Source organism: Malus domestica, chromosome 15, assembly GCF_042453785.1.
Source record: "Malus domestica chromosome 15, GDT2T_hap1".
Classification (NCBI taxonomy): Eukaryota; Viridiplantae; Streptophyta; class Magnoliopsida; order Rosales; family Rosaceae; genus Malus; species Malus domestica.
Genome location: NC_091675.1, coordinates 47317062 through 47343704, shown reverse-complemented (window position 1 = coordinate 47343704; position 26643 = coordinate 47317062). Strand labels below are relative to the sequence as shown.

At 39.3% G+C, this 26643-nt stretch overlaps 1 protein-coding gene and 1 long non-coding RNA gene across 4 annotated transcripts; one reads left to right on the top strand and one right to left on the bottom strand.

Moving 5' to 3' along the window:
- The first annotated feature begins 1873 nt into the window (after window positions 1–1873).
- Window positions 1874–13290, top strand: LOC114821660 (protein DETOXIFICATION 27-like). 3 transcript variants are annotated; one of them, XM_070813780.1, is made up of 10 exons: window positions 1899–2218; window positions 2339–2431; window positions 2531–2901; window positions 2980–3066; window positions 3260–3316; window positions 11621–11859; window positions 11950–12068; window positions 12345–12431; window positions 12531–12619; window positions 12747–13290. In XM_070813780.1, the coding sequence occupies exons 1-9, from the start codon at window positions 1943–1945 to the stop codon at window positions 12597–12599; spliced, it is 1398 nt and encodes a 465-aa protein (XP_070669881.1). In that variant the 5' UTR covers window positions 1899–1942; the 3' UTR covers window positions 12600–12619; window positions 12747–13290. The 3 variants fall into 3 exon arrangements, with proteins under 3 accessions (XP_070669879.1, XP_070669880.1, XP_070669881.1); XM_070813778.1 differs by having other exon boundaries at window positions 1874–2218; window positions 2339–2901; XM_070813779.1 differs by having other exon boundaries at window positions 1898–2218; window positions 2339–2901; window positions 12717–13290.
- A 1183-nt stretch (window positions 13291–14473) lies between these two features.
- LOC139192199 (uncharacterized) lies at window positions 14474–15223 on the bottom strand. The gene is made up of 2 exons (XR_011576142.1): window positions 15107–15223; window positions 14474–14666 (listed from the first exon to the last, which is right to left on the bottom strand). It is a non-coding gene; the product is annotated as an uncharacterized lncRNA (long non-coding RNA).
- Window positions 15224–26643: the final 11420 nt, after the last annotated feature.

Here is a 26643-nt window from a genome sequence, read left to right as displayed (position 1 = left end):
CCGTCATCTTCTCCCTTGACGAAAATGCACTTGCAAAATAATAACACCTACGATTAAGGCCAAAAGCCTCACGTGCCCACGATGAATAGGAGGGGGGCTTTGCCCGAAGAATCTCCGATGCCAAAATTAGAATTTGAGAAAGAAAGTGTTTAGGAATTTTTGGAGAGAGAATGGCCTAGCATTTTAGTGGGAAAGCACATCTATTTACAGGGGAGTGACTGGTCCTATTTGGAGAATAGGGGCCGGCCACATATGGTCAAATTGTGAGTGTAATTGCAATTAACTTGGTAATTAATCCCAAATTGAATAAGAAAATTGGGAGTTACCTTTTGAGTGAGGATTTGATGAGGAGTGATGAGAGGGTTTTGAATAAATACCATTTTGATCACCTTTGACTCTTCCTTGATTGAGCCATTATTGTCCGTTGCATGCGCATGGGAATCCCGGTGTGGTTCAAGGGTAATTTTGTCATTTTCACCCAAAAGTACACGTGTCGCTTTCATAATTTTCTTAATTATTTTTTGCTCCACACCGCCAAATTAAAAGCATAAAGATTTTGGAAACCCATATCACCTTCCTGTTTAGCAATGCACAATTTATCTCACACCCTCCAATGAATTTTCCTTGAATCTGGATCACTACCCCACTAAAAACAATTCATGACAGAAGGTTTTTGGAGGCAATGCCATTAATTGATGCAACTCATCACAGAAGGTTTTCGGAGGCAAAAAACAATTCACAAGCAAAAATATTAAGGCTTTCTGACTTTAAGAGTTTTTTGTGTACATTTCCTACAATAAAAGAAAAGCAAAGCTCTCATTCTCTACATGGATCGCATTGCACTAGCGAGTGTCTATGATTAAAGGCTTGGGTTATATCCATCATTGATCGCACTGCACTATTGAGTGTCAATGATTAAAGTATATGCTTGCTAGTCATTATAAATCCCATGTTAAATCTTTATATTTCCCTTTATTTTTGCCTGTTCCAAAAGGAAAAGTTCATAATACATTTTCATTTAAAGTTTATCTAATGGAATAGATGAAAATAAGATGAAATTGCTCTATATTGGCCAGTTTCATGAGAAATTGATATTAAATGATAGTTTCAAAGGGCAAATAATATATAAACCTTATAAGGAATAATGCTTGCATTCTCTCCTTGGGGGATGAACTCATTCTCCACTTGCAAATAACGTATATTCGTTATGGAAATTTCTTAATTGGGACTGTTGAATTTCTTACAAAAACTTATTCAAAATGGAGATCGTTTACTTATCTAACTTTATCAATTAGAACGGTGTAGGTAAGAGATTTTTTAGTATGTCTGGATGACTAAATAACGTTTCGAATGTTTTATTGTTAGAATGCTATTCAAATGAAGATTAAGAAATTAAGAAATTATGATTATAAAATTTCTATGTTTAGAATACGTTATTTGTAAGTGAAAAAATAAAAATGCTATTTTTACCGTCTATTTTACTATCTATTTATACAATTTCTTTAATAAAAATAAGATTCACATGTGTTGGTGAACCATACATTTATTAGAAAGATAATACAAATAGATAGTAAGTAAGTTATTACTCCTAAAATGATGAGCTCATCTGGTCAAAGTGAAATGTAAGTATTATCCAATAAAATATAAGCTTTTGAAAATTTCACGACTCACCTCAAAAAAAAAAGAATGAGGATCCTCTTTAGATCTTTTTTGTGAGGTTCGAGAAGATTCTTTAATCGTACCCGTTTATTGTAAATTATGCGATTAGTTTTTATCTGATATTATTTGTGTTTAATTTTAAATAAAAATTTTAAAATAATTTATAACCACACGATGTACGATATATGATGAACCAATATGATGAAAGGATTTTGGTTCAAAATAAAAAATATAAGCTTTTGAAAATTTCAGGACTCACCTTTAATGATAGAGTGTCCGGACAATGAGAGCAGAGGGAGGGGAAGATGACCCTCTCACTCTGTTACTCTGCCACCACCACCAAGATCAAGAAAATGCAGAGGACTGTAATCTGATCAGACGCACATGGCTGGAGTCAAAAAAGCTATGGCAAATAGCGGGCCCCTCCATCTTCAGCCGCATCGCCATGTTCTCCGTCACTGTCATCACCCAATCCTTCGCCGGCCACCTCAGTGACCTCGACCTCACCGCCATCTCCATCGTCACTACCGTTATCATTTCCATCAGTTTCGGTTTCATGGTAACACCATAACTATCCTACCTCAAATCTAACATCAATGGTCAATTCAAATGGCATGAAACTACCCAGTTTCTCAATTTTCTTTCTTTCAATGATTCAATCTCTGTTTGGTTTGTCTAGCTTGGTATGGCGAGCGCGCTCGAGACACTGTGTGGCCAGGCCTACGGAGCCAAACAGTACCGTATGTTGGGCATATACATGCAGCGTTCTTGGGTAGTTGTTTTTTTGTGCTCTTTATTGCTATTGCCATTGTTTGTTTTCGCGACGCCATTGTTTGTTTTCGCGACGCCATTGTTGAAGCTTATTGGGCAGACAGATGCGGTGGCGGAGCAGACCGGATTGGTGGCTCTGTGGTCGATTCCGTTTCACTTGAGCTTCCCATTTCAGATGACATTGCAGAGGTTCTTGCAGAGCCAGCTGAAGATGGGGGTAATAGCTTGGGTATCTGGCGGGGTTTTGGCACTCCATGTGTTTGTTAGTTGGCTTTTTGTGCTTAAATTGGAGGTTGGGATAGTGGGGACTACTCTTACTATTGGTTTCGCTTGGTGGGTATCAGTTGTGGCATTGTTTGCATACACTGTCTGTGGTGGGTGCCCTGAAACTTGGACTGGGTTTGCAGTTCAAGCTTTTTTGGGGCTGTGGGATTTCTTTAAGCTTGCTGTAGCTTCTGGGGTCATGCTCTTGTATGTGTTCTGTCTCTGTATGTCGCGCGTATGTATTTATAACGGATCGAAGTTCATTATGCACATTTTATGTTTCAGGTTAGAGAATTTCTACTATAGATGCTTGGTCATAATGTCTGGATTTATGAACAATGCTGAAATTTCAATTGAGGCTCTTTCCATCTGGTAAGTGTTTCTAACGTTCATTGACCCAAAATGGTATTTCTTTACCGTCCAATTCTTATCTACCTTGTTTAACTTTTCTTTTTCTTAGTGGTACTTCATTAGTTTGCTTTTTCCATTTAATTTCATGCACAGTGTGCGTACATCTATCATTTATGTATTTGTGTCTGTAAATTCCATTATTCTCGTTTTGCAGCATGACTATCTATGCTTGGGAATCCATGATTCCGCTGGGATCTTTGGCAGCAACTGGGTACGTTACTGGTGATATCGTGAGCATGACTATCTCTGAATTTAGGAATTAGCTGAAATCTAGGGAAGTGGAGGAGATCTGTCCATACTTGTCTCTGGTTTTCATTTTAAATTTTTAGGATGAGTATTAGGAACATAGTTTCTTTTTCACATTATGCCCACTTCCAGCTCAGTATATACGACTGTAATTTTTCCTATATCAGTTTATGCAATGCATGACATTTTCCATAGCAACTGTGGACACAATACTGGTTACTCTACTTAGTACAACAACAACAACAACAACAACAACAACAAAGCCTTTTCCCATTAAGTGGGGTCGGCTATGTGAATCCTAGAACGCCATTGCGCTCGGTTTTGTGTCATGTTCTCTGTTAGATCCAAGTACTCTAAGTCTTTTCTTAGGGTCTCTTCCAAAGTTTTCCTAGGTCTTCCTCTACCCTTTCGGCCCTGAACCTGTGTCCCGTAGTCACATTTTCGAACTAGAGCGTCAGTAGGCCTTTTTTGCACATGTTCAATCTACTCATTCCTAATCTTATCCTTTCTCGTGAGCCCACACCTCCAACGAAGCATCCTCATCTCCGCTACATCCATTTTGTGTACGTGTTGATGCTTCACCGCCCAACATTCTGGGCATAAAGCATCGCCGACCTTATTGCCGTCCTATAAAATTTTCCCTTGAGCTTCAGTGGCATACGACGGTCACACAACACGCCGGATGCACTATTCCACTTCATCCATCCCGCTTGTATTCCATATATTCTGTCCTTGATCGGCTTAGGCGAAGACCTTTAGATTCCAACACTTCTCTCCAAAGGTTAAGTTTCGCATTTACCCCTTCCTGAGTTTCATCTATCAACCCTATATCGTCTGTGAAAAGCATACACCAAGGAATAACATCTTGAATATGTCCTGTTAACTCATCCATTACCAATGCAAAAAGGTAAGGACTTAAGGATTGTTGATGCACAAAATCAGTGAGGACTTTGGTATAACAGAAAGTATTAAGTTTGTGACCTTCGCTAGATTGCTCCGGTCATTAGTGTGGATAAGCATGTAAAAGGATAGAAACAGGAGAGCAAACACAAGATGTACGTGGTTCACCCAGATTGGCTACGTCCACGGAGTAGAGGAGTTCTCATTAATTGTGAAGGGTTTACACAAGTATATAGGTTCAAGCTCTCCTTTAGTGGGTACAAGTGAATGATTTAATACAAATGGCAATAGGAAATATTTTGGGAGAATGATCTCCTTTTATAGAAGAGAGTTTCTAGCCTTGTTCTGACATTGACACGTGTTGTGTTGTGATTGGCTTCCGATGTTGACACATGTCGCGCTATGATTGGCTTCTGATGTCGACACGTGTCACTCTATGATTGGCCTCCTGGTTGGAGGGGAAGCTCCTCAGTTGGGGACTTGCAAGATCTAAGCCGCTGAGTAATCACGAAACTTCTAAATACCGAAGTGTGGTATCATCTTCACTTGCCTTATCTGTCTCATAGGTAGATGTGGCATCTTCTCTGGAAGTACTATTCCTCCGTCCAGGGGTGGTATCTTTAACTGGTGGAGATGCACAAGGTAATGTATCAATTTCACTTGAAACTTACTTGTAGTTTCAGGCTTGGTTAAGTGCGATACAAACCATGTAGTAGGAGTCCCCCAGTCGTCGAGCTAGGGGATCTGCTAAAAGAGGTGACAGACAAGGTAAGCAATCAGAGCTTCAAGCAATCAGTCCCAGATCAGAAGTTTGGTTTCAAGTTCCCACTGATTGTTCTCATTCTCCTTATCTTGCAGGCAGCATGAAGGATAAAGAGAAGAAAAGGAGAAGAGATGATATGAGATACTTTTGCTTTTGAAAAAATAACTTTCCACAGACTTATTCTTGAATTGGGCTGGAGGGTTTTCTGGTTACCTCCAGAGTATAAGGCCGACTGAAGAATTTGAGGGTCAAAACAAGTCCATCAAATCTAGAGTACGTTCGACCCTGCTGATATGTGATACTTTTGCTGTTGATAGAGTAGTGGAAGTATCGGCACGTGTTTTGTTACGCTTGTCTCCACATGCTTCCTTGTATCCTTCTCACTTTCCCTATCTGTTCCTTAAGCAGATGTGGTATCTTTTCTGGAAGCATAAGATGTTGAAGATAAGTACTCGAGAGCAATGCCAGGTAAGTAATCAGGTAAGGGGTTCCAGGCAGTCAGAAGCTTGATTCCAAGTGCTGATTGATTGCTCTCTTTCTCCTTGTCTTGTAGGTAAGAACAAGGCCAAAGGAAAAGACAGGAAAAAAGCATGATATGGGATACTCTTGCTTTTAACCTTGATGATATGAGATATTCTTGCTCTGGTGTAGCTTGTTTGCAGAGGTATTATCGGGGGGAAAGAAAGCTGAGTATTTCGACAGGCTTCGTTGGGAGTGTCTTCTTAGATATGAGGAAAGGGTTGAGCATTTTTGCAGGTTTGCTTGTTCGTTGAGGATGGAGGTCGACATATATAGGAGTTTCCCTAACAACAAGTAGTAATGCTATTCCTTTACCCTTATTGGTCATAGCACTGTAGTGGGAGCTGCCAGTTTCACGTGTTTTAACTCTGTCAGAGCACTTTGAAAAAGTGGTATGTGGTATTTCGAAAGCTGATGTTGTGTGTGAAGATTACAGACAAGCTTTATCCAAGGAGATCTGGCTCTCGAAGTTGAGAAAGCGATGCCTCTTCGGTTTTCGAACAAGCGATCCTGTCGGGGATCTGGCTCTCGAGATTAGGAGAACGGTGCGTCTTCGATTTTTGAGAAAGCAATCTTGCTGGGAGTCTGGCTCTTGAAATTCGGAGAGCGGTGTCTCTTCGATTTTTGAGAAAGTAATCCTGTTGGAAGTTGGGCTCTCGAGATTCAGAGGGCGGTGCCTCTTCGATTTTGGAGCAAGCAATCTTGTTGGGAGTGTTTTTTCGAATATGAGTAAAGGTTGGGCATTTTTGCTAGTCTACCTTGCCACGGAGCACAAAGGTTGATACACAGGGACTTTCCAATTATCCAGCAGTGGTGTTGTTCCTTTACCCTTGTGGGTAATAATATGGTAGCTAAACCTTCAAAATTTATGTGTCTAAACTTTGTTAGTACTGTTTCTTTGCTATTCTTTTACCCTTCTTGGTCATAGCGATGTAGTGGGAGCTGCAAGCTTCACGTGTCTAAACTTTGTCAGAGATCTTTGACAAAGTTATTTGTGGTACCCATGAGCTGATGTTGCGTGTGGAAAGTGGATGATTGAACAGTAAGATTCACGTGCTTTCTACTTCACTAGAAATCTTCGACAGATTGCCCGTAATTTTTGCAAAGCTGAGTGCATGTGACAGGTGCTGACAAGGCTGAGAAAACAGGTGCCTCTTCGATTTCTAAGATCGGTCCTTGTGGTCTCTGAGCAGCCTAACTTTTGAGAAAGCAAGCGCCTCTTCGATTTTTGAGATCGGCCCTCGTGGTTTTTGAGCAGCCCAGCTTTTGAGAAAGCAAACGCCTCTTCGATCTCTGAGATCAGCCCTCGTGGTCTCTGAGTAGCCTAACTTTTGAGAAAGCAAACGCCTCTTTGATTTCTGAGCAGGCGCCTCTTCGATTTTTGAAGCTCCGTCGAGTGCAGATTTTTATAGAGGCTGACATTAAGTTCCAAAGCACACTTGAATCTCCACCAGTAGAAGCTCCCTTCTTGCACTTCTAAAATCTTGATTTGTCCGATCTCTTCTCTCTTCAACACTTTTGAAAATGTCTGACTCTTCCGACCGTCGTTATGACTTGAACCTTGGTGAAGAGGCAGCCGCGCCTTCTCCAGACAACATATGGCGCCCATCCTTCTTATCCCTACTGGTCCTCTTACCGTTAGGGATTCTGTGATGAAAAATGATATGACCACTGCGGTGGTGGCCAGGAACATTCTCACTCCTAAAGATAACAGACTTCTTTCCAAACGGTCTGATGAGTTGGTTGTTAAGGATTTTCTGGCTCTCAGTGTTCAGTGTGTAGGTTATGTGTCGAATATGGCCCAATGCCTATGTGCTCGAACTCGCCAAGTTGAATCATTGGCGGCTGAAATGATGAGTCTCAAGCAGGAGATTAGAGGGCTCAGGCATGAGAATAAACAGTTGCACAGGCTCGCACATGACTATGCTACAAACATGAAGAGGAAGCTTGACCAGATGAAGGAATCTGATGGTCAGATTTTACTTGATCATCATAGGTTTGTGGGTTTGTTCCAAAGACATTTATTGCCTTCGTCTTCTGGGGCTGTACCGCGTAATGAAGGTCCAAATGATCAGCCTCCGATGCGTCTTCCTTCTAGGGTTTTGTCCAATACTGAGGCTCCGAGTGATCACCCTCCGGTGCCTTCTCTTTCTGGGGCTCTACCGACTGCTGAGACTTCTCCTAAGCAACCTTTGTGAAGACCTCCTTTTGTTTGTTTATTTTGACTCATGTATATGTACGTATTTGAAACTTATCGGAGATATTAATAAATAAGCTTTGCTTCATTTCAAGGTATTGTGTCAAATACACCAAAACCTTCTTCACTAAGTTCTTTGAATTTTTCTTTTGTTGAAGCTTGTATGTTGAAGCTTTGTGAGTGAAGCATGTAGGTTGAGGTAGTGTTCCCTTAATTTCTCGAGTGAGGAAAACTTCTCGGTTGGAGATTTGAAAAATCCAAGTCACTGAGTGGGGTCGGCTATATGAATCTTAGAACGCCATTGTGCTCGGTCCTGTGTCATGTCCTCCGTTAGATCCAAGTACTTTAAGTCTTTTCTTAGAGTCTCTTCCAAAGTTTTCCTAGGTCTTCCTCTACCCCTTCGGTCTTGAACCTCTATCCCGTAGTCGGATCTTCTAACCGGAGCGTCAGTAGGCCTTCTTTGCACATGTCCAAACCACCGTAACCGATTTTCTCTCAGCTTTCCTACAATTTCGGCTACTCCTACTTTACCTCGGATATCCTCATTCCTAATCTTATCCTTTCTCGTGTGCCCACACATCCAACGGAGCATCCTCATCTCCGCTACACCCATTTTGTGTACGTGTTGATGCTTCACCGTCCAACATTCTGTGCCATACAGCATCGCCGGCCTTATTGCTGTCCTATAAAATTTTCCCTTGAGCTTCAGTGACATACGGCGGTCACACAACTCGCCGGATGCACTCTTCCACTTCATCCATCCAGCTTGTATTCTATGGTTGAGATCTCCATCTAATTCTCCGTTCTTTTGCAAGATAGATCCTAGGTAGCGAAAGCAGTCACTCTTTGGTATTTCCTGATCTCCGATCCTCACCCCTAACTCATTTTGGCCTCCATTTGCACTGAACTTGCACTCCATATATTATGTCTTTGATCGGCTTAGGCGAAGACCTTTAGATTCCAACACTTCTCTCCAAAGGTTAAGCTTCACATTTACCCCTTCCTGAGTTTCATCTATCAACACTATATCGTCTGCGAAAAACATACACCAAGGAATATCATCTTGAATATGTCCTGTTAACTCATCCATTACCAACGCTAAAAGGTAAGGACTTAAGGATGAGCCTTGATGTAATCCTACAGTTATGGGGAAGCTTTTGGTTTGTCATTCATGAGTTCTTACGGCAGTTTTTGCTCCTTCATACATATCCTTTATAGCTTGGATATATGCTACTCGTACTTCTTTCTTTTTCAAAATCCTCCAGAGAATATCTCTTGGGACCCTATCATACGCTTTTTCCAAATCTATAAAGACCATGTGTAAATCCTTTTTCCCCTCTCTATATCTTTTCATCAATCTTCGTAAGAGATAGATTGCCTCCATGGTTGAGCGCCCTAGCATGAACCCAAATTGGTTGTCCGAAACCCGTGTCTCTTGCCTCAATTTATGCTCAATGACTCTCTCCCAGAGCTTCATTGTATGACTCTCTCCCAGAGCTTCATTGTATGACTCATTAGCTTAATACCCCTATAGTTCATGCAATTTTGTATGTCACCCTTATTCTTGTAGATAGGCACCAAAGTGCTCTTTCGCCACTCATTTGGCATCTTCTTCGTTTTCAAAATCCTATTGAAAAGGTCAGTGAGCCATGCTATACCTGTCTCTTCCAAGACTTTCCACACTTCGATCGGTATATCATCTGGGCCCACTGCATTTCTATGCTTCATCTTCTTCAAAGCTACAACCATTTCTTCCTTCTTGATTCGACGATAAAATGAGTAGTTTCTACACTCTTCTGAGTTACTCAACTCCCTTAAAGAAGTACTCCTTTCATGTCCTTCATTGAAAAGATTATGAAAATAACCTCTCCATCTGTCTTTGACCGCGTTCTCTGTAGCAAGAACCTTTCCATCCTCATCCTTGATGCACCTCACTTGGTTTAGGTCCCTTGTCTTCTTTTCCCTTGCTCTAGCTAGTTTATAGATATCCAACTCTCCTTCTTTGGTATCTAGTCGCTTATACATATCGTCATAAGCCACTAACTTAGCTTCTCTCACAGCCTTCTTCGCCTCTTGCTTCGCTCTTCTATACCTTTCACCATTTTCATCGGTCCTATCCTTGTATAAGGCTTTACAACATTCCTTCTTAGCCTTCACCTTTGTTTGTACCTACTCATTCCACCACCAAGATTCCTTTTGGTGTGGAGCAAAGCCCTTGGACTCTCCTAATACCTCTTTTGCTACTTTTCGGATACAACTAGCCATGGAATCCCACCTTTGGCTAGCTTCCCCCTCTCTATCCCACACACACTGGGTGATTACTTTCTCTCTGAAAATGGCTTGTTTTTCTCCTTTTAGATTCCACCATCTAGTCCTTAGGCACTTCCAAGTCTTGTTCTTTTTTCTCACTCTTTTGATATGTACATCCATCACCAACAAGCGATGTTGATTAGCCAAGCTCTCTTCCGGTATAACTTTGCAATCCTTACAAGTTATACGATCCCCTTTCCTCATTAGAAGAAAATCTATTTGTGTTTTTGACGACTCACTCTTGTAGGTGATCACATGTTCTTCTCTCTGCTTAAAGAAGGTGTTGGCTAAGAAGAGATCATATGCCATTGCAAAATCCAAGATAGCTTCCCCATCCTCGTTTCTCTCCCCAAAACCATGGCCACCATGAAAACCTCCATAGTTGCCTGTCTCCTTGCCCATGTGTCCATTTAAATCTCCTCCTATAAATAACTTCTCCGTCTGAGCAATTCCTTGCACCAAGTCTCCAAGGTCTTCCCAAAATTTCTCATTCGAACTCGTATCCAACCCTACTTGAGGTGCGTACGCACTAATCACATTGATGAGTTCTTGTCCTATTACAATCTTGATTGCCATGATTCTATCTCCTACCCTCTTGACATCTACAACATCTTGTGTCAAGGTCTTGTCCACGATGATGCCAACACCGTTTTTCGTTCTATTTGTGCCCGAATACCAGAGTTTAAACCCTGAGTTTTCTAGATCCTTTGCCTTAAGACCAACCCACTTAGTTTCTTGTAGGCACATAATATTTATCCTTCTCCTCACCATAACTTCCACTACTTCCATAGATTTTCCCATTAGGGTTCCTATATTCCACGTTCCTAAAGGCATTCTACTCTCTTGAACTCTACCCTTCTGTCCTAGCCTCTTCAACCTCCTCCGTCTAATAGGATCAAAGTACTTCTTTTGTGTGTCTTGTGTAAAGTTGATAGGAGCATATGCTCCCAAACAACTTTGAGTGGAGTCGTTCGAAAAGAAGTTTCTATGGCCCCCTTGCTTATTTAACACTGCATCCGGGGTGCCGATGGAGATATAGCGACCCTTGCTCACTTATCACTGTGCTCGGGCCACACAGCGCGCCACTTACGGATAACGCCCTAGCTTTAGCGCGATTTCGTTCTGGATTCATTTTCATAAGGATTCGACGTAAACTAGGAGTGTCGGCTGTCGACTACCTGACGCTCTCCCCCTCCTTTATCCGGACTTGGGACCGGCAATGTAAGATAAACTTACACAGGCGGAGTTACTCTACTTAGTACAGTGACATAAAATAATTTGGTGTTAGAAATTTTACTTTTAGGTAATAAGGTCACTCTACTTAGTATCACTGTGTTCCAAGTATCATTTAGCTCTTGAATATTGTGTTTCTTCAGTAAACATTGTCATAAGTTGTTGATTATGAATTCTCTTTATGATCTACTAATAGAATAGAACTTTCACTTGTACTAATGTAAATGACAGCCGTTCTAATTATCAGAACAGTTCTATAGTATATGAACCTGCAGATTCACATGTTCCGTTTACATACAATTGCGCCAGTTCAAGAAATCTAAATGAATATTACCTACTTGCTCCAGAGTGCGTGTAGCAAACGAACTTGGTGCCGGCAATGCCAAAGGTGCAAAATTTGCAACTACTGTTTCAGTCTTGACCTCCCTAGCAGTAGGACTTCTATTTTGGGTTACAGTACTAGCATTTAATAAGGAGCTTGCAATGATATTTACCTCAAGCATTCCGGTCATTGAAAAGGTCAATGACTTATCACTTTTGCTGGCATTCACCATTCTTCTTAATTGCATTCAGCCAGCACTCTCAGGTGAGACACTTTTGAAAACATGATATTCAGAATTTCAGAATTAATGTTTAGTTTGATCGAAAAGTTCATCGTCATATGTTTTTTCTGCAGGTGTAGCAGTCGGATCTGGCTGGCAAGCAATAGTAGCAATTATAAATATAGGTAGCTACTACCTTGTAGGAGTTCCTGTTGGGGTTGTTATGGGGTGGTTGCTATCGTTTGGTTTTAAGGTATATACCTATCCTGATCAGACCACATCATTATGTATAGATGTTTGGAACTGCACATGCTTCAGATGTTTAATTACCATGGTTTTAGTTTATGTGTAGAAAGTTAGAAATGTACATGGTGGCCTTGCATATTTTAACTGCATAGTAAACTATAAGTAAGCAATTTCACTGATGTTGTTCCAAAATGTCGTGCAAATTGTGAATCTAATCTGATTTCTTGATGTCGTGCAAATTGTGAATCTAATCTGATTTCTTGATCTTACATGTCCTAATTAGGGATTGTGGGCTGGAATGATCACTGGAACTGTTGTTCAGACCTTGATATTAGTCGCTATCACTATGAGATTGGAATGGGAGAAAGAGGTACCCATGATTCGAATGGTGATTCTGTGAAAAGCAGTCCTTATGGAATTCTTGATGTAATTTAATTGGACTTTTCTGTGGTCGAAATATTATTAACAGGCACACAGAACTAGAATCCACATAGCAAATGAGGCAACTTCCAACCCAATGATCTCAGCTCAACTATAATAATTTATGCACTGGTCCAGGTGACGGTTTCTCTCTTTAGTTTGTGATTTCTTTTTTCAATTTAACCAAATGTACATGGTAGTATGAAATGATAGTTTCCCCAATTTGGACTTGCAGACTGACATTGATCAATTTCATCATTAACAGCTGATGAGAAGTGGTAACAGCGCCAACTAGTACCAAAATATGATGGTGGCGTGGTACCATCCAAGAATTGGAAAAGGATGTTGTCTGATTATTGCTGCTGGTAAGCAGATACAGAACAAGAGTTACGAGAAGACATACGGCCAGTTTCATAAATGTAGAACAAAGATAGTAAAACTTGACTGGTGGTTGCTGGAGGTCTCTTTCTGCATGTTTTGTGTGGTCTTCCATTGCCTTGCTCATGTGCTTGAAGGTGTCTGCTACTTGGTGGTATTGGCTACATCTGCTTCCCCTTGTTAGTCTGGTTGTCAGTTGCTCACGTGGTCTCCCCCCCCCCCCCCCCCCCTTCCCTCCCTCCCTCCCCGATTCGAGTTTATTTTTGATATTTTGTGTTGGCCTTGTTGCTCTGCTTGTATTCTCTCTAGGTTTTGGCTGGCCAATTGCTGCTTTGTTTCTTTGTATTTTAACTACGCTTTGAAAACAAAAAAAAAATATGACAATATAATTAGTTATTGTGATGTTAAATAGAAGTGTGATAGTTCTTTTACGACATGTCTTACAGTTCGAGGTCAAGTCCTATTTTCGGGCCCCCTATTTTCACAGCAAAATACAAGTTGTTGAATTTGCAAAAATAAAGAGTTAATTGACCAAATGAAAAAAAGGGTAAAAGTTCATTTGGCTGTGCTAAAATTTGATATCGACGAACTTAAAAACATGACACTAAAATTGGAACAATGTATAACTTGCATAGTTTGTCCAAGTTCAAAGTAGAAAATGAAAAATTCATGAAATAGAACTTATCTCACACAAACTATGCATTCATATTCCACCTCTAACTTGGACAAATTATGCAAGTTGACATCCATGTTTACATTCAGCATTCATTGAATTTAAGGAGTTATCCAGTTCAAGCCAATCCTAAACACCAGACAAGGCTGTATTGCCATAATTTAATCATATTAGCGAGAGATTTTTCAGTGTGACTGGTACACGGGATGGTACACCACTTATCACTAAACAAATGGTGGGATATGTGTGCTAAAATGTTAATAACTTAAAAAATAAAATTTCCCACCATTCCTATTATTATTAAAACACGTGGTGTACCACTTGTGTTTCCATCGTAACTAAAAATTTCTCCATATTAGCATCAAACCGTTGACTTTGTATTATTCTCTGTAATTATTGTTTCTTGTTTATCAAGTAATTGATGCGTGTAATTTTTGTATGAGTTCTTATTTAATAGGGATTGTTATAGCCCTATATATTGTAATATTGTTTTACAGATTCATGCGAGGATTTTACTTCTACATGGACGTATGCAAATGTTGTCTTTTTTCCAGTGAAAGAGGTATATATGGTAAAATCCCATACTCCAACGTATAACAAATATTTGTAACTTTTCTACTCAACGCAATCATTTCTAAATTGTTCAAGACTATATAAATCTCATCCGAGAAATGAGTTCTTAACCTAAAGCTTCCTGACCCCAAATTAAAAAAAATAAAAAAAATAATCCCAATAAATACAACAAAAATCTTGCCGACTAAACCTTTGTGATCAAGTACTCTTTATTTGGACCTAACTATCGATTTGACTTCAGACTTCTATTCGAAGAAAGCCACGAACGGGTGATTTGTGGTCATTGGATTTCACATGTGAGATAACTTCCTATGATGTCATAAAAGAAATTGAGATTTCACCATAAAATCAATTGGCAACATCAAGAATAGCTCAACTATATAAGCTCATGCAAGATCCCGTATCTCATTAATGTAAGATTTACTATCAATTCTATTGGACCTTGAGTATAAATTAACACATTATATCCAAAACAAAAATAAGTTAACGCGTGGCTTTCTTTGTATGGTTGAAGAAGAAACAACGTTCCTTCAGCTTCTTTTCTTGGCTTTCGATTGGAACCTGACAAAGATGTTTATTGATTGCATTTACAAAACGTTTTTAGTTGCACGAAGCTCTTAATCTAATGGCTACTCTAACTAAAATTCCTAGTATTAATTACTGGAAAATAAAAAGGTTTTTTTTTTAATTTTTTTTTAAAGCATTTTCTGTATTTATTTTGGACTGGTCACGAACTAAATTCATCAGAAAAAAGAAGTTGGCACAGAGAAATGGAAACTACTGCTGAATTTAATTAGTATTCACAGGAGATCGATTGAGCTTAAAGAGACTGCAGACATAACAATTTTTTTTTTTTTTTTGGGTTGGTGAAACAAATTCATTGAAACAGAGGAGAACCTCCTAAAGGAAATACAGAACAGGCAGAAAGGTAAAGCACATTGGAGCTAAACCCAACCGCAGAGCAAGAAAGAAAATAACTAAACAGGAAACTAAAAAGTTACCTTGGTAAAGTTAGCAGAGATTGCCGCTGTAACTGCTAAAGCCGCAGCACGAGCCTCCGCTTCGAGGGGGGTTGCAGCAAAACCGCTTGAGCCATTCCCACCCACAAGGGTTCCCCGAGTGATCACGAATTACGACAGCTATTCCCATTTCCCTGTTGGGCAATGAGAAAGAGCCATCGAAATTAATTTTCATAAAACAAGCAGGAGGGGGGGACCCAGATGGAGACAGCTGCTGATGAAGGAAAGGGGCCCAAACTAGTATCAAATGAGCAGAGATGAAGATCACAGATCAAAACTGTAAAGAATCTAAAGAGAGAAAGAGATACAAATTGAAGAACGAGAGAGAGAGAGAGAGAAGTCTTTCTGTGTATTTTTCATTAACCTCCAATGTAACAATACAAGACTATTTATACTACTGACTTTGCTTACAGACTAAGTTAACTGAATTACATAATCTTCTGACAAGTGTTACCATCTGAGACTTGAGCTGAGTTCTTTATATCTTTACATTCCCCCTCAATCTCATGCTTATGGGAACTAAGCATGAGATTAGAACAATGATGAACAAACAATGAATTAGACATACCCTTTGTTAGAATATCATCAAATTGCTCTTTTGATGAGACATGCTGCACATTGAGATCCCCTATGGTGACTTTTTCCCGAACAAAATGGTAGTCGATCTCAATGTGTTTAACTCGAGAGTGGAAAACAAGATTAGAGGATAAAGCAATAGCTGAAATATTATCACAAGAGATCATTGGTGCTGTAAACAAAGGAACTTGAAGATCACAAAGAAACTGTCTGATCCAGGATAACTCTGCAGCAGCAATAGCTAAAGCCCTATATTCCGCTTCAGTAGAAGATCTGGACACTTTGTGTTGCTTCTTGGAAGCCTAAGAGATAAGACTTGAACCAAGATAGACTACATAACCAGAAGTGGACCTGCATCACTATAGGCTTGAAGATGCAATTTTCCAGACTGAAAATTAATACCATAGCTGATTGTGCCATTAAGATATCGCAAAATCCGCTTAACTGGAACAACATGACATTCCATAGGTTGCTGCATAAACTCACAACACTGATTGAAAGCAAATGCAATATCTGGTCTGGTGAATGTTAGATATTGCAAAGCACCAACAATGCTTCTGTATTGTTCTGGATGTTTATAAGGCTTGCCATCATCCTTGATCAACCTATGAGAGGGAAGACATGGAGTAACACAAGATTTGGAGTCCTGCATATCCACTTTATGCAACAAATCTTGAGTATATTTGGTCTGTGACACAAATAGCCCCGGAAGTCTGATATGAAATTTGCAAACCCAAAAAATAATGCAACTGACCCAAGTCCTTCATGTCAAATTCCTTAGTGAGAGCCAATATAACATCAAAGATAAGAGATGCCAGTTATGATGATATCATCAACATAAAGCAACAATACTACTACACCAAGTGAAGAAGTCTGAACAAACAAAGATGGATTTACAAAAGAAGCCTTGAACCCCAAGCCAGGTAGAAAGCTAGTAAACTTTTCATTCCAAGCTCTAAGAGCCTGTTTTAACGCATATAATGATTTGTGCAACTTGTAGACATAATTTGAAGGATTTACAGTACTAACAACACTAGAAGGTTGAGCCATGTACACTTTTTCATTAAGAACACCATGGAGAAAGGCATTCTTGACATCTAATTGTCTCAAAGGCCACCGAAATTGTGCAGCAACTGCTAAAATTAACCTGACAGTAGTGGGTTTTCCTACTGGACTGAAGTCTCACTATAATCAATGCCCTCCTCTTGGCTATACCCTTTTGCAACTAACTTAGCCTTATGTCGGGCTATGGAACCATTAGGATTCTTCTTAAGTCTGTAAACCTACTTGCAGCCAACCAAATTCTTCTCTGGAGGAAAGGGAACTAGAGTCCAGGTTTGTTGAGCATGAAGAGAATTGATCTCTTATTGCATAACAACCTGCCACTCTACTACTTTACAGGCAGATTTGAATGAACTTGGCTCAATAAGAGAAGAATCCCCAGAAGTAACAGAAGCTAAAAAAGCTTTTTTTTTGGATATCCCACTTTTAGAGCGAGTTTGCATAGGGTGTAAGTTAACTGAAGGAACTGGATGAGCAACATGTAGACTTTCAGGTAGGAAGTCAGGATCCACAGGGATAGGTGGCTGTGTAGTAGCAGCAGGTGACATTAGTATGGGATTAGAGGTTCTCAAGAACTCTGAGGCACTAGGAAGTGTTTGCAAAGAATCTGAGGCACTAGGGGTTGAAGTCAAAGATTCTGAGGCACGAGGGGTTAAGGAGGATGGTGATGGTGATAGATAAGGAATAATGGTGTTATGAATGGTAACCTGTGTAGGTGTAACAGATGGGGGAAAAGGTGGAAGACTCTGTGAAACAGGTGCAACTAATGTCAAGGTAGGATATGGAAAACTAGACTCATCAAATAAGACATGCCTAGACACATAAAATCTTCCCAAAAGAGGATTATAACATATATAACCCTTGTATTGACCAGCATAGCCTAGGAAAACACACTGAGCAGTTTTATACTGTAAGTTGTGACAATTATGTTGCCTAAGAAGAGGAAAACAAGAACACCCAAAAACCTTTAAATGTGTTAAAACTGGTGGTTTACCAAACAAACAGGTATAAGGAGATTGCATAGACAGGGTTTGGCATGACATTCTATTAATTAAATAAACAAAAGTATCACAAGCATGAAACCAAAATTGAGAGGACAGTTTGGCAGTTTGAAGTACGGTATTGGTAGTCTCAACAATGTGCCTATATTTTCTTTCAGCAAGGCCATTCTGCTCAGGTGTACAAGGACATGATTTTTGGTGAGAAATTCATTCTTCAAGCAAAAATTGTTTAAATTGGTTGCTAGAATATTCACCTCCACCATCACTTTGAAATTTTTTAATAGAGATAGAAAACTGAGTAAGTATATAGGCATGAAATTGCATAAACACTTTGAACACCTCACTTTTATTTATTAAAGGAAATATCCAGGTGAACTTGGTACATTCATCTACAAAGCTGACATAGAACCTAAACCCTTCAATAGACATGACAGGTGAAGGTCCCTATACATCACTATGTATGATTTCTAAGGGTTGAACAATTTTATTTGCTGGATATGGAAATGGAAGTTTAGTAAACTTCCCTTCTAAACAAGATATATAGACACGTTTTGAGTGGTCCAAAGAAAAAGGAACCTATGACTAATGTAACATTGCAGAAACTACAATATTGGAAGGGTGTTCTAATCGCTAGTGCCACAAATTGGACTAGACTTGGTGACCAAGAAAGCAATGTTGCTACTTGGACAAGTGAGGTGCATGAACTTTGACAGTGTGATTGAGAATGTGCTGTGGTATGTAAAAGGTTATGTGATATAAACCACCTCTACAAATTCCCTGAAAAGGTACCTTCCTTGTGATCTTTTCTTGAATCCATAAACAAAATTCATCACTGATAAAACGACATTTGTTGTCCTTACATAGCCTATAAATGGATAGAAGAGGTTGAGATAATTTTGGAACATGCAGTATTTTCTTTAATTGAAAAGCATATTTGGGAGCATGTAAAGTGGAAGAACCAACATGAGAGATGGTCAAATCTAAACAACTGGCAGTAGTGATTGTATCAGTGCTAGTAAAAGGAGCAATAATGTGCAAAGAGGCAAGATCAGAAGTCATGTGAGAATTTGCTCCTGTATCAGCAACCCAAAATTGTTCATGAGAAGCAGAAGGTTGATAATTGGCATGCATTGCAGTAAAATTTGAAGATGGAGGTCTCCCTTGATAAGAGTAATTGGCTCTGTGATAACACTGCATTGCAGAATGCCCAAACTTGCCACTTATTTGACATTGAACAGGAGAAGAAGTCACTGTTGTAGAGGAGTGCCTTTGAAAGCAATCAGCAGCAATGTGCCCTCTTTTGTTGCAGATTTGACAAACTGGAACTTCATAACCATGACCAGGACAAGTGGAAACATGTGGTTGACCCCTTGCTGGACCAAGAATACCAGTACCACCATTGGGAGAGCCATTGGTAGAGAATCGAGGATGATTGCCATATTGATTTCGCCCCTTGCTCTGCCTCTGTAATTGGAACTCCTATAGCCTCTTGGATTAAAAGAGTTGCTATTACTAGTATAACCACCAGCATTATAATTCCCAGCATTGTGAGTATAACCTCTATTGGTACCATTTTGAAAAGCAGAGCTGCCATGAACCTCAGACTGAAATTGAGAATTATCAGATTTAAAAGAACTATTTTGATTTGATGACCCTTCATCAAGCAACAAAGGTTTGCCTTTATCCTTTGCCATCATCACAGACATGAACAAATCAGTAGTGGGAGTGGCTTCAACAATAGCTTCTTCTACAATTAGTTGTGCTTGAAAATCTTTGAGTGTAATAACATCTTCCCTGCCTCTAATTACTGTCATGAAAGTATTGTATTCTGCAGGTAATCCTTTAAAAGCAAGAATGACAATATCATCATCATAAAAAACAACACTAGCTGCAGAAAGATGGTCTCTAGCATTTTTGATCCTTTGCAAGTATTGAGAGACTGACTCAGACCTTTTCTTAATATTATGTAATTCAGTTTTCAACTGAAAGATACAAGCCTTTGTGATAGTAGAAAACCTATCCTTCAAGTTTTGCCACATTTCATGAGAATTAGCGCAGCCAATGATACAAGACATAGCAGTGGTAGACAAAGTGGCAATGATTAATTGCATCAAAGCATGATCATGCATTTTCCAGATCTGAAATGCCTCAGTTTCAACACCTTCCTTATCAGAAGTTTCATCAAATCAAGATGGACAACATCGTGTGCCATTAACAAAGCCAAGTATGCCATGACAAGAAGAACCATTTGATAACTCCAACCAAGATAGTTTGTATTATCAAGCTTAATAGTCACATAATTTGACACAGTAGAAATTAAACTAGTCATAGGAGATTGCACAATCTGTAATTGAGCAGCAGTCACCATGCTTTCACAATTCTTGATGAGAAAAGAGATATCGTAGAAGAAAATCTTGAGAAAAACCAGAAATTAGGGTTTCAAATTGTACTAAATCTTGAAGAAATGGAGGAAGAAGAACAGATTGTAGAGAGATTTGCAGAAGAATTACAAAGACTTTCAATTACACAATTCGTCGAACACTTGGTGCGCACACTTCCAAGATGCACCAATTTTTATTTATCTATTTTTTTTTCACAAATGCACAGAGATGAAGACCGCAGTCAATCAAGAACACAAAAAATTCATACCAGATTGAAGGTAACTAGAACGCGGAAGCAGCAAATGAACAGGATCGAAGAGAGAATTCCATAACTGGCGAAGATACCATATCAAACGAGCAGAGATGAAGATCACAGATCAAAATTGTAAAGAATCTAGAAAGAGAAAGAGATACAGATTGAAGAACAAGAAAGAGAGAAAGAGAAAGATAAGTCTTTATGTGTATTTTTCATTAAACTCCAATGTAACAATACAAGACTATTTATACTACTGACTTTGCTTATAGACTAAGCTAACTGAATTACATAACCTTTTGACAAGTGTCACCATCTGAGACTTGAGCTGAGTTCTTTATATCTTTACAACTAGGAGCTGGCGGGATGGCAAGAAACTCCCCAGTAGTGGCATCAGCCTTTCTAGCAGTAGTTATTGGGGACGGGGTTTTGAGTTCAAAGACACATTGACATCTGGTTTTCCAGATTTCCCAGCACACAAAAGAGACCATAGTGAGGAGACAGGACTGAGCCGCACCATCTCCGGTGACACCTTAAAGAGGTTCAACAACCACTGGTCGAAAGTTGTAAAAGATTGGATATCAACCCGATAATTTAGCGAGGAAGAGAAACCATACTGCCTGGCTTCATGGGCAAACATAACATCTATTGGAGCAAAAATATGTATTTGTTAGAATTGGCTTTGAATGCTAGGTGATAAAAGAGATTTGAATTATCGCATGGCAAAATCATTCTCAAAGTTGTTAATGAATGATGAGCTTTAATTGAAGTGACATGATTTATAAGGACTGATTGATATCGAAAACAGATTTTCGGGTCGGATTCTTTTATGATGCATGGCAGCATTTCCTCCACTTGTTCCATTTGAATCAACAACCCAAATGTACGTCTTCTTCCCTTTCACCACTGTTGTACTAGTTGAAAGTAAATGGATAAACAAACGAAATATAACTATGACCATTTATTAAGCGAGTTGCATACCTCCCCAGTCACCCGCTGAGCGAGTGACAAAGTCAACAGTTTGTTAACTTACGACACGGGTGCCATCATCTGTAACAAATGTGCCATGGTTACCTATTCTTAGAAAACGCACAACATCTAGGGGTCGAGATAAACTGACAGCTTACGGTAGTATACAATAACTTTTTTAATTTATTAGCTTTTTTCTTTACTCATTAATGTTGTTTTAAACTAAACTATTTGGTATTTGTTTTTTAATTCTAGGCCAGCTTTGAGTGGGACGAGCATGACAAGGTTTGTCTCGAGTACATATACCAGGTGTGGAGGGAGCGGTATAAGAAGTGGAAATCCGAGCTAAAAAAGTACTACCAGACTTGTGCGTCGCCTAAGGCAATTCCTAAAGATTCACCCTAGGAGATAGTGGAGAGGGTGAACCATTGGCAATGGTTGTGCACTCATTTTCAGAGCGAATAATTATAGGTAATTAAATTTTATTTGTATTTTAATTTTAATTGAATTTTATATTTTTTTAGTTAAGTTTAATAAATATTTTTTAATAGACAGAAAAATTCCTCGACAAATAAATGCAACCAGGAGAAGAAGTCATACCTTTTTCACTCTGATTCTCAACCCCTATTTACTAGGTTGAGAAATGGCGGACGATTGGGTCGCATTTCCTGAAGGTGGAGGTTTGGTGTTTTGGGGGGAGGGGGAAGACATGTGCTAATTATGGCAACAAGGTGGCACATTACATATTTGTTAGTATTCCTTTCTATGTTTTAATTGTAAATTCATTACATAAAGTAAGGTTTAAATTATGATCGATAATCTTAATTGGTTTTCCTTGTTTTTCTTTTGTAGGCTTCTATGATGCAAAAGAAGGACTAATACCTCACCAACCTCTCCTCCCAGCAACTAGACATGCCTATGGAAACATCTGATCCAGAGGTGATCCAGAGGTGTCTCTTTTGTTGTTGATGGACGGGATTGGGCGACGGAAAGGCAATGAACTTTGCGGCCTAGGAGTAGGTTGTTAGAGTTAATGATATGATGAGTGCTTAGGATTATGACAAGTGTCTATGTATTATTGGTGGTGGTATTAGTAGAGAGATGTATAAATACCAAGAGTTGTAATTATTCTTAGAAGGTTGAATAAAAAGAATTCATTCAGTTGTAAATAAATTTCCCTCTCTACTTTCTCTCTCTTGTTTCCTTAGCTTCTAAGGTTTTTCCATTGTTATCATGGTATCTTGGCCGGGTGCGGCTCACGCCTCCGGTTGACGATCCTAGTGCTTCCGCCGTCTTTTTCCGTCAGTGATCGGTGTTTGATGACTTCTCTGACTAGTTATTTCGTTTTCGTTGGCTGCGATTTTGGTGTTTTGGCTTGCTGCTTGTGATCGATTGTCGGTGATTTCTTGATCGGAGATTGTGTGTCGGTTGATTTGCTGCAGTCTTAATTATCTTCGTGTATGAGGTGCTGTCGATTCTTTTGCATTTGATTACTGCGTATATTTGTTTTGAGCAGTGCAAATTCAATTTCTCTGTGAATCTGTAACCCTAAGATTTGGGGGTTTCGTGTTTTGTCTACTCGAACGTGTTGGTGTCTTGCTCATACTAGTCAGTGTGGTTGCTAATGGCTTTTATTGCAGTTGTATTGCAATTACTGGTTGTTGTAATCTTGTTGTGCCATTATGGTGACTCCTGTGCAATTAGCTCTTACACAATCACCAATTTCGTCTTTAATTCCAAGTGTTGGGAATACTGTCATAGTGAAACTTGATGATTCCAATTATGTTACCTGGAATTTTCAAATGCAACTCCTACTGGAAGGAAATGGAATTGTTGGGTTTGTAAATGGTTCTATTCCTTATCCTGCTTAGTTTGATGATTCTGATTTTGATGATGAAACTGTTGAGAATAATCACCATGTCTCTGATGCTTATCGAGTATGGAAAATTCACGACAAAGCTTTAATGACATTGATTTCTGGTACATTGTCTTCTTCTGCCTTGTTTTACATAATTGGTTGTCAGAGTTCCAAAGAGATGTGGATGAATCTTCGGGAACGTTTCTCCAGTGTCACTAGAACTAGTATTGTTCAACTAAAGATTGACTTGCAGATTATCAAGAAAGGACTTGAATCTGTTGATGTCTATCTTCAGCGCATCAAGAAGTCTAGAGATCAACTAGCTGCTGCTGTTGTAGCTATTTCTGATGAGGATATTGTTATTATGGCACTGTGAGGTCTACCAAGTGAATATAACACCATTAAGGCAGTCATTCGTGGACGGGAAAATCTTGTCTCTCTAAAGGAATTGCGATCTCAGTTGAAGGCAGAAGAATCCACCTTGGATGAAGCTACTAAACAGATTCCTTTAATGTCTGCTATGTATACTCAAGCTTCTGGTTTTCATTTTGATCATGGAGAGCCATCAGGGACAAAATCTGTACCTCCAATGGTTCAAGGTTTTTCTGGCTATCCTAACTTCATGCCGCCCTTTATGCCAGTATCAAATATGTCTCTTCAGGGGTTTCCCGGGTTTCAACAATTGCCTTTACCTCCTATGACTAATGTTCCCATGGCATTTGTCACTCAACAAAGTTTTGGTTCATACAATAATTTTAGGGGAAATAACTTTAGGGGCAATAATTACAAAGGAAAAGGACAAGGGAAGAAATTTCATGGTCACAACTCTGGTAGACAGTATAATGGTCCTGGAGGACAGTATAATGGTGGTCACAATTCTGGTGGATAGTATAATGGTCTTATAGGACAGTATAATGGTTCTGGAGGGTATGCTCAGCCTCAATATTATAATGTATCTCAATCTTTTCAGCACAATGCCACACCACAATCTATATCCTCGACTTATAATCCAAATCAAATCTGTCAAATCTGTGATCGTAAAGGTCATTCTGCCTTGAACTATTTTCAACATGGCTGTCAGATATGTCATCGAGTTGGTCATATGGCGGCTACATGTTTTGATCGAAACAAGACCTCTTCTGAATTCTCAAGTCATTTTTCTCCGGGTGTACCTTCCTCTCTTCCTACTCCACAGCATAATGGTCAATATGGTCAGGTTCCTATGTGGAATCCATTTTGTCCTCCACAACCTATGGTTTCACAGAATCATGGTTCTCAGTTTCCTCTGTCTGCTATGCCTCAGTCCCATGCTCCACTTGCTATGCACACTGGTCTTGGTTCATCCTCTTCGGCTTATCAACAAGACTTTTGGCTGCTTGACTCTGGAGCCACCAACTATATGACCTCCGATGTATCAAATCTGCACATGGTAACATCATATCCTTCCAATGATACTATGACCAGTGCTAGTGGTGAAGGTTTATTGATCAAACATATTGGTCCTTCTTTTCTTCCCACTAAGTCCTATAATTTCAAGTTACCTTCTGTGTTGCATGTTTTGAAATTGTCTCAGCATTTGTTATCTATGAATCAATTGTGCAAAGATAATAAATGTCGCTGTATAGTTGATGATGTTTCTCTTTGTATACAGAACAAGGTCACAGGGAGAATGCTATTCCAAGGGCTGAGTAATAATGCTGTCTATCCAATACCTATGTTCAAACCACAGAGGTCTCTTTCTCATGGCTCTACTCCAGTTGCTTATGTGGGTCAAAAACAAATTTCTTCTCTATTGTGACATTGTCGATTAGGTCATCCTACACAGTCTATAGTCACTGCGGCACTTAGTAAATCTCATATTCCTTTTGCTTGTAATGCTCAGTCTCACATGTGTAAAGCTTGCTTGCAAGGCAAGTTTACCAAACTACCTTTTCCTGTAATTGCTTCCAAATCCATCACTCCATTTGAAGTAATTCACACTGATGTGTGGGGTCCCTCACCTAGTATGCCTCTTGAAGGTTACAAGTATTATGTTTCCTTCATTGATGAGTGTACAAGATATACATGGATTTTTCCATTGACTAATAATGTTGCAGTGTTCTCTGTGTTTGTCCATTTTTTTGCTTTTATTTCAAATCAGTTTGCTGCCCATGTAAAAATTTTACAAAGTGATGGGGGTGGGGAGTATATTAGTACTCAATTTCAAAGTTTTCTTCTTTCCAAAGGCATTGTTCATCACAAATCCTGTCCTTATACCCCAGAACAAAATGGGTTGGCTGAGAGAAAAAATCGGCATATTGTTGAGACAGCTATTACACTTTTACAGCAAGCTTCTTTACCTTCCAAATTCTAGTTTCATGCATGTGCTACTGCAGTCTTTCTCATAAACAGGATGCCTACACCCATTCTTCATATGAAGTCTCCCTTTGAATTACTATATACCTTTCCACCTAAACTAGAGTATTTGCGGATTTTTGGGTGCTTGTGCTATCCTTCTTTGAAACCTTACAGAGTTCATAAACTTGCACCAAAAACTAATGCATGTATTTTTTTGGGGTATGCTTCCCAACATAAGGGTATATTTGTTTCTCTCTCACAAATCAAAAGTTGTTGGTATCTCGACATGTTGTCTTTGATGAATCCAGTTTTCCTTCATTCTCTGGTAATGTGTATGTGCCTCCTAAGATTGTCTCTGAGCATCCTTCATTACCTATACATGTTATACATACCAATACATTCACACATTCCCCTAGCCTTCCAACCACTTGTTCCTTTCTTGGTTCACCACACTCTACTTCTGTTTCATCTAGGCCACAACATGTTACTTAGTCCACAGCTTCTCAACACAATATTTTTGGTGATCTTGTTCTTTCATTCACTCCTGCTGAGGATACTTCACCGGTTTTTTCCTCTGTGTCTTCCGAAGAACATCCAAATATTACTGTGTCTCAAGTTGAGGATCTGCAACAAGTGTGTATACCTGCTCATAACTGCCATCCTATGCAAACCAGGTCTAAATCTGGAATTGTCAAAAAGAAAGTCTTTTCTGCTCAGATTGGTCAGGACTCTGACATCAAGGAACCTCAGTCTTTCTCTAGTGCAGTCAAGTCTGTTCAATGGCAAACTGCCATGAAAGAAGAGATGGATGCTTTAACTCAACAACAAACTTGGAAACTGGTTCCTTTACCACCTGGCAAGAATCTTGTAGGCTGCAAGTGGATTTACAAGGTTAAGAAAAATTCAGATGGTTCAGTGGCTCGATACAAAGCTCATCTTGTTGCTAAAGGGTATTCTCAAAAGGCTGGTGTTGACTACTATGAGACCTTTAGCCCTGTGGTTAAACCAACCATAGTTAGGTTAATCTTGTCATTAACTGCTTCTTACAATTGGAAACTTAAACAATTAGACGTCAAGAATGC

Coding starts and splice junctions, on each gene's coding strand:
- LOC114821660 (XM_070813778.1), top strand. CDS start 1,943: ATGAGAGCAGAGGGAGGGGAAGATGACCCTCTCACTCTGTTACTCTGC. Junction 3,317..11,620: donor GGATCTTTGGCAGCAACTGG/GTACGTTACTGG, acceptor TACTTGCTCCAG/AGTGCGTGTAGCAAACGAAC. Junction 11,860..11,949: donor CATTCAGCCAGCACTCTCAG/GTGAGACACTTT, acceptor TTTTTTCTGCAG/GTGTAGCAGTCGGATCTGGC.